The sequence below is a fragment of the Equus quagga genome, chromosome 8 (genome assembly GCF_021613505.1).
Source record: "Equus quagga isolate Etosha38 chromosome 8, UCLA_HA_Equagga_1.0, whole genome shotgun sequence".
Lineage (NCBI taxonomy): Eukaryota > Metazoa > Chordata > Mammalia > Perissodactyla > Equidae > Equus > Equus quagga.
Window position 1 is genome coordinate 72,233,054 of NC_060274.1, and position 16,027 is coordinate 72,249,080.

Here is a 16,027-nt window from a genome sequence, read left to right on the forward strand (position 1 = left end):
AATTCTATGTATTTTTCTTGCTTTATTGCCATGGGCAATGATCTCCAGCACAAAGTTGAAATAAACTTAAGATACTGATCATTCTTGTCTTGTTCCACTATCAATGGAAGTATTTGCAACATTTCATTGCTAAATATGAAGCTTGATGCAAGTCTGTTGTAGATACACATTCTATTCAAGAAGTTCTTTACAATTTCTAAGTAGGTAAGAGTCTGCTGTTGTGGTTGTTTTGTTTTTAATAGTGAATGGATGTGGAATATGATCAAATAATATAATTATTTCATAGACATGATCGCAAAAGTTTTCTCCTTTATTCTCTTAATGTGGTAAATTACACTGTTTGATTTTCAAATGTTAAACCAAATTTACATTTTTGAAATAACCCCAGCTGGGATCTGGACATCATATATTAGCCACTTTTACCTATGTAACTAGAATTGAACTGCTAATATCTTGCTCCCACTCTTGTTTGCTAGAAGATTATCCGTACAACTATTGTTTTTAATTTCTTAAATTAAATGTTTACTGTAACACACTGGGAAAGACATCTGGCCCTGGACTTTACTCTGAGCGAAAGTTTCATTAAATCAGAGATTTAATCTATTTAACAGATATAAGAATATTAAGACTTTAAATTTCTACTTTGCTCGGTTTTGATAAGTTGTATTATTCTATGAACACATTTTTTAACTTTAAATTTTCAGCTAATTGCCATAAAGTTTTCCATAAAATACTTATTATATTTTTGGTGTCTATAGGATTTGCAGCAATGTCTTAGTTTTCATTTCTTTGTTGGCATTTGTACACTCCCTTTCTTTTTTTTTTCCCTCAATCTGTCTTTCCAGGGGTTTGTCCATTTTATTGTTATTTTTAAAGAAAAATATTTTTCTTTGATGACTTTTTCTAATTTGTATGTGTTTATTTCATTAACCTCTATTCTTACTGTATTTTTTCCTCTATTTTCTTTTTCTAAGTTTTTTTGTTTAGATGTAGATATCACTGATTTTCACCCTTTCTCTTTTTTTTCTAACATATGCCTCTAAAGTATATCTTTTTCTTTAAGTCTGGCATTATCTCTATTTCACATTTTTTCTTGTTAAAATTTCACTATCATTAATTTCAAAATATTGTCATATTAATTTCTTCTTTTCCCATGGGTTATATGAAATATGGCATTTATTTTATAAGCAAATGAGTATTCTTCCAGGGCTCTTTTTATTATTAATACCTAAATTAATTCTACTCAGTTTCATAGCAATACTTTGAAACTTGTTGATTTGCTTTATAATATAGTATACAGTTAATTTTGATAAATATTCTGTGAATATTTTGATTTTGGGTGCCATTTAAAAAATGTTCATGTCAGTTTGTTAATTATGTTACTCAAATTCTCCATTTCCATATTGATTTTTTCATTGTTTTTGCATGAGAAATCAGAGAAGTATGTTGAAACCTCCCACTAAATTGTACATATTTTCATTAATCCTTTTAATTATTTTGATTTTTGTTTTATGTATTATCACACTATATTAATAGATAGATACCAATTTTGAATTTTCTATCTTACTAGTATCAGGAAAATGAAGGAGGGACATCACCACAGATCACACAGACAATAAAAGTTAATAAAGTGATATTTTGAAATACTTTATGACAATACATTTTATAACACATAACTGCACATATTTTATTGAAACATACAACTTACTAAAACAATAAGTAATAGACAAATCCTAATAGTCCCATATCAGTTATAGAAATTGAATCCATAATTTTAAAAACACTTTCCACATAGAAACCTCCAAACATAGATTCCTTTAATGGTGAATTCTACCAAATACTTAAGAAAGAAATAGTATCAATCCTCCACAAACGTTTTCAGAAAATGGAAAAAGGCCTTATTTTATCAGGCCAAACTAACCCAGATGAGGATGTTACCAGCAAGGAAAAATAGACCTATCCATCTGACCATATCAAATACAAGAATATATGATAAAAATAAAACATCAAGGCTAAATGGACATTATGTCTTGAATGCAAATTTGGTTTAATACCAGTTAATAACTCCTACATTAACCAAAACGAGGAGAAAAAAATATGATCATCTAAACAGATACAGAAAAAGCATTTAACAAAAGATGATACCCATTCATGATTAAAACTCTCAACAAAAGAGGAAAAAAAAAACCTTCAACAAGACAAAGAGCACCCTATTAAAATTCTACAGTTAAAATCATAGCTATTAGTAAAAGTTTAATAGTTTTTCTTTAAGATCAGGAAGCACTCAAAAATGTTCTCTCTTATCACTTTTCTCCAAGGTTGTACTGGAGATTCTAGTTCTTGCCATAAGTCAAGAAAAAAAATATAAAAAATGTACATGTTATAAAAGGATTATTAAAACTACCTTTAATTACAAGTAATATGTTTGTGCATTTAGAAAATCCTATTGAGCCTTCAAAAAAGAATTAGAACTTATATAAATATAAATTTCATATATATAAGAACTTATATAACATATTTAAGTATTAGAACATATATATTTTTTTGTGAGGGAGATTAGCCCTGAGCTAACATCTGTTTCCAATCTTCCTCTTTTTGCTTGAGGAAGATTATCCCAGAGCTAACATCTGTGCCAATCTTCCTCTATTTTGTATATGGGATGCTGCCACCTTGCCTTGATAAGTCCCTGAAATTTTCAAACAGGTTTTTTTTTTTTTTTAAGATTGGCACCTGAGCTAACAACTGTTGCAAATACTCTTTTTTTTCCTGCTTTTTCTCCCCAAATCCCCCCAGTACATAGTTGCATATTTTAGTTGTGGGTCCTTCTAGTTGTGGCATGTGGGAGGCCACCTCACCATGGCCTGATGAGCAGTGCCATGTCCACACCCAAGATTTGAACTGGTGAAACCCTGGGCCACTGAAGCGGAGCTTGAGAACTTAACCACTTGGCCACGGGACCAGCCCCTCAAACAGATTTTTAAAAACAACATTGTGTCTAAATTTTCTTGTTGTTTCCAGTAGGAAAGTTGGTCTGAAAACTATCAATAATAATAGCAATAATAAAAATAGCATATATGTATTGAGCACCAAGTATCATATACTATAAATCTCACCAAGTTAAAATCAAGTATAAAGTTTTTTCGGATCCTGGATAAGAGAGAGAAATTCTAGGATTTTAATTTTCAGAGATAAGTTTACTAATTTAAAATTGTAGCAGGTTCACGCAAAATATGAAGTATTGAACACAAATTTACCTTGGCTTTCTTTTGAAGAGCCACTATACTAACAGTAAGGGAGGAAATAGGCATCAATCCGTAAGTACAAAGAAAACATAAGAGGAGAAAAGAATAGCCAAATTTAAGAAGCTGGAAAACAAATATATACATGGTAGTTGACTTTGAAACCTGAGAAATATAAACTTAAGCTGGTAGGGACGAGGAGACACAGATTTGCACAGAAAGGGTGATAAATTGGAAAACTAATTGAAAGTCTTCATGAAAAGAAGTTAGACCCTCAAATACTACCCCTCACACCTTACACCTGAGGCTATGCCAAGTTCTCTTCCCCAGCAGAAGCCTGGACCTTTGAGCTCTATAGCAGTCAAACCAGAGGGATTCTGAGCTCAGGCAGCTCAGGAATTCTGAGGGTAGGGGTGCTATACCCAAGACAGGGAAAATATGTGAAAGTCGCCAGACTGAACATTGAGAGTCGAGTCCCCTTCCCCTTCTCCAGCGAGTCAGACTTGAACCTCAGCCACCCACCCACCAACCCACCAGGAGTCCTTTCAAAACAAAGGAATTTGGGGGGGGAAAAAAAAAACCAACAAAGCAGGGAATGGAAAGAAATTCCTTATAAGAGGAGAGTTTCAATCCATGAAATAAGAATAGGAGCATATAAGGCTCATACTGAGAACAAAACGGATTCTCTGTGAAGTTAAAAGTGTGAGGGAAAAAATGAAGAAAAAAAGTCATCATAGATGCAGAAGATGTCCCAGGTGTCAAATGAAAGACGTAAGAGAAAAGAAGTTGGAGAATAGGAAAATAAAGAAAAAAAAAATTCAAAGTTCTGTCTTAGAGCTTCAACACCCAAAAATAGTGGTTCCGGAAAGACTGAACAAGTCAAAGAAAAGAGAAAGTCACAGATAATGAAAAGATTAAAGAAGAAATGAAGAGCACAAGTTTCCAAATCAAAATTTGTGGTGGAGGATTTTGGAATTAATCACCTGTGTAGGAATAGAGAAACTAATCAAACAAGGAAGAAAAGACAGCTATTAACACCATGGAAAATTAAAAATATTTGGCTTTCAAAGCCTATGGGAACTTTCCCTTTTAAAACTATATTTGAATAATATTGAGGAAATTAATACCGATCTTCAAACATAATAAGACTATTTCTTCTTGAATATAAAAGTCAAGTTAGGCCCCAAAGTCAAATAAATCATTGAACAAATAGATCTTATTTTTAAAACCAATATAATAAGGATATAGATTTTTAGGTGCAAAAACAAGTTAAGCTCAATATTAAAATTATTCTGTTAACATGATAGCTTCAAAAGGTGAGTAACTATTACAAAGTTACAAGCTAGTTTAACCCACTTTTTTCTATTTTTATCCTCTTGCAATTTCCCTTTATACGGACATAATTATATGCCCACACATGAATTTGGTTAAAAGATCAGAGCAAAGGTATGTTATGCAATATAAGGGTAATTTTCTATATCTAGAATTTTTCTCTTCCAAAAGATTTGCAAGTTTTTAGTCTATCTATTTTCACCTTGAATATCCTATTGTATATACTTTGGTGCTTTTGTACTTTATATGTTATTGATATGAAAATATTAATATGGAATTTGTTATTAAACATTAGAAAGTGTCTATTTCAAAGGACATTTTATGTGGAATTTCTTTAACTCACAATTTTTTACTGTTTTATGAATTTCCGGACCTACTTAATAAACCTTAAGGGCTGAGGGAAAGAAAAATTAGCTACTTGGAATTTGTGACATCTAATGTAATGGATTATATTTTCTCCTTTTTTCCACAAGAGAAACAACAGTAAAAACAATGGAAGGAAGCTTTCAAAATAAAAAGAGTACTTATACAGTAGGTGAGAAATCATGGGTTTTAGTCACAGTTAGCTAAACCAATGGTATAATTTATAACCAGTCTCTCTGGGCTGCAATTTTTTCATTGACATGAGGTTGACCACATGATCTTCAGGATCTCTTTGATGTTAAATCTCAGTGGTTCTAAGATTAATACTATACATAGCAGTAACTTTTACATACAGGTTAGTCTTCATTTTAGTGATACATTTTCAGTAAATGTAAACTAATTTAAAAATTATTCTGGTTAATAATAATAATAATAATTTATAAACACTAATCCAAATGTGAATACCATTTAAAGTCACAGTATAAACAAATTTACTATTGTTTCATGCGTTAAATAATTCACCTTACTTTTTTCTTCTCAAGCACCCATTAACTTCAATTTAACTATCAGTTAGTGAGCATTTATCTGTTGAAACACACGCACACACAAGTGGTAGGTGCTAGGGTGGGAAATTACACATAGTGCAAGGGTACGAGGAAGGCGAGCAAAATAAATCCAATTAGGAGATGGTGAGAGGACTCGTGATATGAGCTAGGTCTCAGTGTAGACTGAACTGTATCTGATATACACTGGGAAAGAACACCACCAGCAAATGCACATTATAAGCAAAGTGATGAAGGTGGAAAAGTTCAGGATCTGTCTGATGATTGAAAAGTAGACTCATGTGACTGGGACGTCGTTTGTGCATGTGTGTACAGGTTAAAGCCAAAAGCAACACTAGCAAAGTAGGTTGGGGTTAAATTGTGGAGCCCGATCAGTCTATGGATGCTAAATTAAGGGCTTAATTTTATGTATTATTTATTCTCTAGGGAACTATCAAAGGTACAATTGTTCATCCTGAGTCAGAACAGAAAGAGGAAAAAACAGGTCTAGAAGTTGACAAGTTTTAGGTAAAATGAAAGGAAGTTACGAGAATTCACACCTAATAAGTGAGATGATGATGAAATAGGTAAGTGTTTGAAGAAACGAAGCATCTGGATTAACTTTTAACTAGAAGAAGTTGATGACCAGAGAAACATTGAATGCACTGAAGGTCATCTGAGGTTTTGAGTAGAGCTATGATTATAGATTAGACAATATACAATTATGTTTTTATTTCACTAAATCTCTGCTACCTCACTATACGAGCAAATAAATTGGGTGCCTGAAACTAAGTGTGAAAGAATGATTGACATCTAGGATTACAGAGTCAGTCTATATTTGAAGGTATGGGAGGCAAAAAGCAGCAGGCAAATTCAGGAGGAAGGGAAGTGGTTAAGGGATAAGAATTCTTAACTTTTATTTCACTTAACAAACATTGAGGTGAACTAATAACTGTGAAGGAATTTGTGTGAGCAAATATTGGTTCATTTAATCTTCATAGCAAACACATGCAACAGATATCATTATGATCCCAGTTTTACAACTGGGGGGGCTGAGGCCTGAAGAGGTTTCTAAAATGTGCCGGGGTCACTCAGATAGAAAGTGTCAAAGCTAGGATGCATTCATTTAAGTACTAAGGATGCATACATCTTAAGTACTAAGATTTAAATTAAAAGTAGGAGAGTGAAAAGTTAAGTGAACATAAGCTGTTGATAAAGTAAAATACAGTCGGTGCCCATATCTTCAGGTTCACGAATCCACCTCAATATTCAACCCACCTCAAGTAAAAAGGCCTCCAACGGTTGTGTCTGTACTGAAAATGTACAGACTTCTTTTTCTTCTCATTATTCCCTAAACAATACAGTATGACAACTATTTGCATAGAATTTGCATTGTATTAGTGATTAAAAGTAATCTAGAGATGATTTAAAGTATACGGGAGGGTGTGCAGGTTAAATGCAAATACTATGCCATTTTACGTAAGGAACTTGAGCATTCTTGGGTTTTGGTATCCACGGGGGTCCTAGAACCAGTCCCCTGTGGTACCAAGGGATGACTACAATAGAGTTTAAAATTTTAGAAAAAAGCAGTTTTTGGAAATTACAAGGCTTTGGGTATTGCAACAGAAGTGAGTGGCTGAAATAAAGTGGAGGTAAGGTCACAGAATTTGAGGAATGCGAGGAGACTAAAAGAGAGATGTACTGAATGGATCTCCACAAAGTATTGTAGTGGGTTTAAAGTGAAGAGGGTAATGAGCCCTGGTACAATGCTCTCATTCATGCACGGGGATGGTTGGTAACTGACACCAACAAGGAGAGATAAAAATGGAATCCCCTACATCCTCAAGACACATAAACACACACACACACATGCACGCACACACATGCACACACACTTTCCAAGGGTCCATGGGAGTAGGTGAATAAACACCTTCTGCCTGATAGGGCCTCAGTACAGGCAAAGTCCTCAGTGAGGAATTAGAATTGGGTTAAGGAAAGCAAATTGAAGAAATGGCTTACAATCCATGGAAAGTTTAGGAGCTTTTCTTTGTTAACTTCCTTTCAACAACAACAACAAAAAGCTTTATTCTAAACATTGTGTAAATGCCTGGCAGAAAAGACGGGAGGGAAGACAGGAAGTGACAGTAAGCACTGAACAGATTTATAAAACATTATTTTTGTGAAAAACATATTTCCTTTATAAACATTTACAATAACGTCATTATTTTATATAATAACCCAAGTGAAAGAACCTACCAAATACTGCCATCATTCAATTCCAAGAAACAATCATCATTTCAGATGAATTGTGTGTGTCTGTGGCTGAGTGTGTGCGTGCGTGTGTGTGTGCGGATTTTCATTGTCAGAAGGAATTGCATAAAACAGTGTTTCTCAAAATGTGGTCCCTGGTGCAACAGCAGCATCACCTGGAAATCCTAGAAAGGCAAATTCTAAGGTTCCACCCCAGGCCTCCTGAATCACATATACTGGAGTTGGGGCCCGGGAAGCTGTCTGTTCACAGGCCCTGTGGTGATTCTTATGTGTGATAAAGCTGGAAATCTCTAGCCTAAACCAACGTGTATGTATTCCTTTCTGCTTGGCTACTTGGAAATTCAGATCTAAATTTAGCATTCACCCGCAAAAGTTAATTATATTTGGTGCTTGGTTATAACTATTTCTGTTTTAATTACTTTTCCTTCTTTCCTTTCCTCTAGTTTATATTGTGTTAAATAAATCATAACCATTTTGGAAATAAGTATATATTAAATTACAACCATTAAATGTTTTTAAAGTTTTACTGAAGCATTTTTAAAAATCTATAACTTTAAAGAATACATGAACGTTAGGAATTTGTAATTGCCCAACTGTCAAAGGGAAAAAATGCCTGGCACCCTGCTAAGAAAGTGAGTGAGAGGAAAGGATTCTGCTTTAATTGATGTCGAAAGGGCCAGGCACTGGCATTTGAAAAACAACAAACAAAAACAATCTCCCAATGGTTAAGGAGCAGATTAAGGTCCTCCAAAGTAGAAGATAGTAGAGAGAGAAGCAGAACATAGCTGGACCGTAGTTACACCTTAATGTGCTTCGGAAATTGAAATTCCCTTACTTTGAAGAGTCTGGTGAAAATCACAGTAAAAATGCCAGGCCATTACAAGTCTGCCTAGGAGAAGAATCTGAAGAAATGGTGAAGAAAAAAAGGAAAATGCAACTGAATCTGATGTAACCTTGAAAAAGAGCTGGAAAATTCAAAGGAAGAAGAGAGGGGAGGGGCTGATAGCACTGAAGAAAGGGAAGCCGCAGGTGAGGTTTCACTTGCTTCACCAAGCGTTTTGAATGATTTCCGGGTTAACTCTGCCTGCGACTGTGGACAAAGACTGTGGATTCATAGACTCAAGCTGAGAACTTCAAAGCATGCCTCTTAGGAATTCTACCTTGAAAACAAAATTCTTCCAGTTGACTAAAAATAAACTGCAACACAAAGACCATGTTGGGTAAGAGTGATGCTGCCTTTATTCAGTCTCAGACCTGGAAAAAAATATTTGCCCTTGTACTTTTAAAATCATCCCAAACACGGTCCTGACAGCACCTGAGCAAACTTTGTCTCTGGCTATCCCTTCAATAGAAATTCACTGAATGTTAATATTTATTTTGGAATGAGAGAGATTTCTGTAGGTGCTTAGGAAAACAAATAAATCTTGAAATGCAAATATTCAACATTTTGGAATAATAAATATGTATTTAAAGAATGATGTTATCATGGTTTATTCATAACTTAAGCAGGTGTGACTCAAATAATATTATAGTAAATTCTTTGTTAGTAAGAGAAATATTATCAAGTTACTATTACATTTGACTAAACATGCTTCCTAATCATAAGTCTGAGATGTCACAACATTCTATACTTGCTTTAGAAATATCAAATTTAGGATTTACTATCTTCACTCTCATTTTGGGACAAGAACTTTTAATTCTCTTAAATGGTATCCAATATAATCAAGTTAATCAGATTATTGAACAAACCAGCAGCTCTATATTTAGCAAGGGCTTTGGAGACAGAATAGATTATTAAATGATCAGGCTTAGAGCAAATGCTGGAGAAATCTCATCTTGCATTGCAATGAGTACAGTTTGCCACCAGAGAGAGCTCAGTCACTACATTTTATTAAGGAGACCACTACTTCCTTTCAACCAGATAGAAATTCTCCATCTGCAATACCTGCTCCATTGTAGAAGAAACAAACAGACTAGTGTTTAATTTTTAATATCCAGAGTCAACTCCTATAAGTGAAACTCTCATGTTTGCCTTTGAGAAATCATTTCTCCCTGGCAAAGAAAGTGTCAATGTTGAAGGTTCCAAGGAAGATTTTGAAGGGAGAAAGGTTCAGGTTGTGTGTCTACAGTGAATGCTCTTGCTGACTAAAGGGAAGACCTCATCATATACTAGAAATAAATGGCTTTTTTCAAAACAACTCGAAGGATACTTTCCAATATCATTTTGTTACCAACCTTTAAAAAAAGTCATTTGGCAGGCAAACATGCTCAAGAAATACCTGGTAATAAATGGAATTTGATAAATAATAACCTGAAATTGATAGATTCTTAATATCCTTTAATTGTCTGATTCTCAATCGGGGCAATTCTTAATTATTAACCAAGGTCACTTTATTTAACAAAAAATTAGACAATCGTAGTAGATACAATTTTAAGGTCATCGATATCCAGTCCCTCTCCCCACCCCCAACTGTGATAAGTAAACTAAATGAAGAAACACATACACTCGAGTTTATCCTCGGGTCTTCCTCTTTCAAGGAGAGACAGGTAACAGACAATGTCCTTCAGATGGATCACTTCTGGGGAACACGTATTCGAAGGAGAAGTACGGGGAGGTGTGATGGCGCCTTTATTCATTCTCAGACCTGGAAAAAATATTTGTCTTGATAGTGTTAAACATATTCACAGTGTTCTCAAACAAAAAATCAGCAAAGAAAATAGAGAGAGAACGCATAGCCCATGTAGAGAGCTATATATTTCTTAGCTGTAAGATAACCAGATTCTCTGGAACTCTAGTCTAGAAGAGTCAGACATATTCTATGACTTGTAAATAATGGAGCTCTTTTTGGGATTTGAGGACCCCAGGACTACTGTGCCTGCCTACGGGAGGGTGTTGGGTCAGGATCTTATTGCCCAGGGTGAGTTGGTAGACAGATTCAAATGTACGAAGAATCACTTTCCTATTCCACCTTTCTCTGCTTTAGGCAGTGACAGCAATAAATGAGCTGGGAAGATACTAAAAATCGGCCGTTCACAGAAAAACTGAAGAAGAAATGTGAGTCTGCCACAATATGATTTATATGTTGATAATCAGGAGTCTTTCATTCATAAAAACATGTGTTTATGTCAAATATTTGCCAGCACCATGAATAAGGCATCCTTTTTTGCTATCAAGGAATTTGCCTTGAGTAAGAGAGGGAACATAAACAAAAATCTGGATAAACATGACATTTAATTAGAGAGGTAAGAACATATGACTGTAGTTTGGTTTTAACATGGTCCATATTTTATTTATGAAACCCATTCACTGTACCTATTCCAAGAAGGCCTGTTCACAACACCTGATGACTGGAGACCATCCAGGCAATGGTAATTAAACTGAATCTCATTCACGATAATGGTTAGTTCCATCTTACAGATAAGCCTCTGAAATCACATCATATGTACTTGAAAGACCTGAAGGTAAACCCAAATTATCCTTTCAGGTACATTTGGCAACATAAGAGGTATTTGAGTGAGATGGCTAACGGGCTGAATGGCTACTAGATTCCTGATCAACGAGGAGTTATTGGAAGGGAGGGAATAATCCCAACGAAATATATAGTTCTACAAGCCTGTCATTCCTTAGCACATGTCTACCTGACCACATTTCTTGCTCTAGCTTATTTCCCTTGATGCGTAACTTTGATTGAATGTTTGCTATCCCCTCCAGCCATCCCAAAATAGCCAGCATATAATTTAATGCATTCACACATTAGTTTTATCACTTACAATGTCACTACTAATAAAAGGTACCATTTATTGAGTGTCTAATATGTGGCAGGAACCATGCTGGGGGTGTTAGCATGTCTCCTCTCTCTTAATTCTCACATTAACTCTGTAAGGTAGATTGTATTATTCCCATTTTACAGATGAGAAACAAGCTTATAGAGATTAATTTCCCAGAGTTTCATAGCTAGCAAATCCATCCTCTTTATTCTACACTGATGGCTGACAGACTATTTTTGTTCAAGATTGATAAGAAGAAAAACAATTTACATCTTAATCCAGCATAATCCACACACACGTACTTATCATTAATAGGTTTCATAACTGCCCCAATATTTTATTTTCTATGTTAACCTATTTTCTTCTCTTCTATTTCATACTTAAAATTCAGTCAAAGACCCCCTAAATTTAATTCACTACCCACTAACAAGTCACAACCCATAGTCTGAAAAACACTGGTTTCCACCCTTTCTTTCTTTTCTTGACCCAAGTCTTACTATTTCAAATACATCTCTACGCTTCACATTAATTCTACTTCTGTTTATAGTTATTGAAAAAAGAGATATATAAATTGACTTTCCTTCTTAACAGATGTGTCACTATATCTAATATAAACTAATACAGTTATTTTTATAAACCAAGAAGGCAGAGAACTGAAGACAATCCGGAGCTTTAAAAGAAAAAATCTGACTAATTCTAACTAACCAGCTGCAAGAATAAGCAGTTCCAAATTATGATAAAAGACATTTTGGCGCTGACCCTTGACATGACCATAACTTCCAGACTTGGAGAACACAGCACTTGAATTATGGTGGGATAAACTATGACCTAACTCATCCTGCCTGATGAGCTAATCCTCTCTTCTATGCTTCCTCCTATGGTACTGAAATGATTTAATCAGCTTGACTTAACTCTTATACAAAAACTCAGAACAAAACAAAATAGAATGAAAAGAACATGTTGTGACATTCAATTGAAAGAATGCCAAATGTATTACACAGTTTCACTTATTTAGAACACTTTATGATCATGTATTTGTACTTATAAAACTAAGGTGCCTGGTATTTCATTATCAGCTTTCATAATACTGAATACAAACAATTGGAGAATGTGAGGAACATAGATTTTCTGTCTGCTGTTCCTATATGTAATGTATATATTGAACACAAGCATCATATAATTTATATTTACCCCACCTTTTTTTGTTTTTTTGGAGGAAGATTAGTCCTGAGCTAACATTCAATGCCAACCTCCCCTTTTTGCTCAGGAAGATTGGCCCTGAGCTAACATTCATGCCCATATTCCTCTATTTTATATGTGGGAGGCTGCCACAGCATGGCTTGATAAGTGGTGTGTAGGTCTGCACCTGAGAGACAAACAGGCAAACCCCAGGCTGTTGAAGCAGGGCGCACAAACTTAACCACTATGCCACTGGGCTGGCCCTAGCCCCACCTTTTTGATAAAACATATTACTGCACTAAAATTGTTTTTGTCTTACAAAATGAGTAAATATTTACTATATTCTGTTCATGATATGTTGTAAACTAAAAGCTGTACCATGTATTTGTGTCATGGTATGACATTTAAAAGAATTTAAAGTTTATACAAAAAATAAATTATGGGCATACAGAGAACACACTTTGAAGAATTAATCAACTCATCCTCAATCCAATTACAGCCAAATTTAGAGGTAAAATAGACACTTTCACAAGGATTTATCAGGTGCATCAAACAAAGAGATTAAATGTCAAAGACCTTCTTCATAATTACTTCATAAGAAAAAAATTGTAGAGCTGGACTTTACTAAATCTTGAGGCTTTGAATTGATGAAAAGCTCACGGGTTTGTTCCTGCTCCCAACCCCTCCCCAAGATCAGCCCACTTTCTCTTTTGTGGTAAAATGTTTCTTCATATTTTCATTGAATTTCTGAAAGCAGGCCCTGGGGCCTCCATCTGTCTTCATACAGATTGTTTTTACATCCTACTCTACCATTGATAGTTTTTTTCCTTTCCCTAAATCTGGCTGGAGATCTTTCCCTGTGCTTATCTCCTTCTACGACAGTTCATTGCTCAGAAGAAAAGTCCTTTCCCTTTTTTTTTTAAAGATTTTATTTTTCCTTCTTCTTCCCAAAGCCCCCCAGTACATAGTTGTATATTATAGTTGTGGGTCCTTCTAGTTGTGGCATGTGGGATACAGCCTCAGCATGGCTTGATGAGCAGTGCTAAGTCCGCGCCCAGGATCCAAACCCATGAAAACCTGGGCCATCAAAGCAGAGCGCGTGAACTTAACCACTCGGCCTGGGCCAGTCCAGTCCTTTCCCTTTTAGGTAGTTTGTGCTAATGTTTACGCAGGGCACACAGGAAACAACACAAATGGCAAACAAGAGGTTGCAAGCCTGGTTTCTTGACTATAGCTCCGCAGTGAGATGGTAAATGGAATCTTACGTTCCTCTTTAGCAGCAACAGCCTCTGATGAAGAGGCTCAAAATTCTACTTCCCACTCACAAGGGTCATTTTAACCCATCCAATCATGGGTGAAACTCTTGGTTTAGAACTGCAGCTGAACATGAAACTAGGCAAAACAAAAGGTGCTGCTTTGGCCTCAAGTGGTCAATATTTAGCTCTGAAGATCATGCAATTGATTGACACTCAATCTGCAGGGTCTCTGACTTGCCTAAGGTTATGCTTCTTTAAATATTTCTTCCAAAAGTGAAGCAAGTGTATATACACACGTGCACACACACACATCATTTATTTCCACTCACCTATATATATCTAAACATCTATGCATAATATATTACTGTATACAACAAAGTACAAAATAACGTAAAAAAATAAGCATCATAACCGGAGTGTTTTGGTTGTACTAGGAAAAATTATGTTGTACTTTGAGTGTATTTTTCTGTTTATGATCATTTTAGTATATGTATAAAATGTATATATATATATATTCTTCTCTTCAACGTTTTAACCTCAAAAATAGTTAGTATTAGTCAAATTGAATGTTACCTACTCTTATCAAATTCTTCAAGCACGTGATTTTCATTGTACTCTAATCTAGATAATCCATTTTTTGAAACAATAACCTAAAAAGTCTTGTTTGAGTAGATACTTTTAATTACAGTCTCAAGGTTCAATTATTAGCAAATAAGTTTTGGGTACATGTTCAATTATTGCCTTGGCTCCAGTTCATTTTATTTTCAAACACTTGCATCTCAGATAATGAAAACGGTAGCGTTATCTACATTGCTTCCCTTCATCTATTAAAATGAAATATTCCAAATTAATAACATGAATTACGTTTCTAAATTTACAAGGCAGTACAACACTCTGAACATTTGGCTTTTCCAATTTTTTTTATACTGGTTCAATTTGCAGAAGTTTATCAGGATTATGAAGCAATTTGTCACTTAGTATGATTATATTTCCAATATCCATATTAATAGTTGTGATGAGTAGCATACATAATCAAAATTAAAAACAGTTATTTAGTATTATCATACATTTCAAGGTTTTTAGACTTAACCTTCCAACTATGCTTCTCCTAGGATAGTATCATAATTATTACTTTTTTTTTATGCTTCACAAACTTGCAGCTAAATGAGATAGGCTGGGTTACAAATCAACAAGTAATGTAAATGAGATTGTGATTCCTCATAAAGTGAGGAGAGACAGTGGGATACAGTCCTTGACAAGAGACTGGGGTCAACAAAATTCCTCTAAGAACATACTCTGGGTTTCATCTGCTTAGACATTGGCAAAAACACCCAACAAGCAATTCTAAGGAACAGGGCTTGACGTGCAGATCATGGGGCTGATGCTCTAGGAGTAGAGCGAGTTCTGTGGAGGAGCAATGATACTAACACTCCTGGCTGTGTGCCAACAATACTTTCACACAGTGGTCTTATTTGACCCTGTAATTCCACTTTAGAGATAAGAGTGTGGAAAGTGAGAGAGCAAAGTAAAATACTGATGGTTACATAGCAATCTGGGAAGTCAAGAGTTGAAGACGTCATCTAATTCCAAACTTTAGGCTCTTTTCAAAAGCAGTAAAAACAAGGTCTGTCTACATCAGTCCTGTCCAATAGAATATTCTGCAATGATAGATATGTTCTATATATGCACTGTTCAATACAGAAGTATTAAACACATTTGGCTTTGAGCACATGACATGTGGCTGACGTGACTGAGGAACTGAATTTTTGTTTTATTTAACTGTTAAGTAATTTAAATTTAAATGTAAATAGCTACATTGGGCTAGTGGCTACCATACTGAATGGTGCAGGTGACATACTGCCTGCAGGTAGAGGCTGAAAGTTGGTTGAATTACTCACATTTCCTTGAATATATCTAAGTATGGGAATAAAACCATTACATATTAAAAAAGGTCCATATTAAAATTTCTATGTTTGTCACATTAAAAAGAAATCCCAATAATACTCCTTAAATTTCATTGCACTCTTTCAGAATGCATGACGTCTTAGGGGAAAAAAAAAAAAACTACATTGACTTT

The 16,027-nt window shown here is 34.8% G+C and overlaps 1 protein-coding gene across 1 annotated transcript in view; it reads right to left on the minus strand.

Moving 5' to 3' along the window:
• DGKB (diacylglycerol kinase beta) overlaps nt 1–16,027 on the minus strand; it is a 605,812-nt gene that overhangs the window by 484,177 nt on the left and 105,608 nt on the right. Inside the window, exon 5 of the mRNA XM_046670071.1 lies at nt 10,252–10,392. Within this exon, the coding sequence (XP_046526027.1) occupies nt 10,252–10,392 (141 nt within the window). The remainder of the gene's footprint in view (nt 1–10,251; nt 10,393–16,027) is intronic.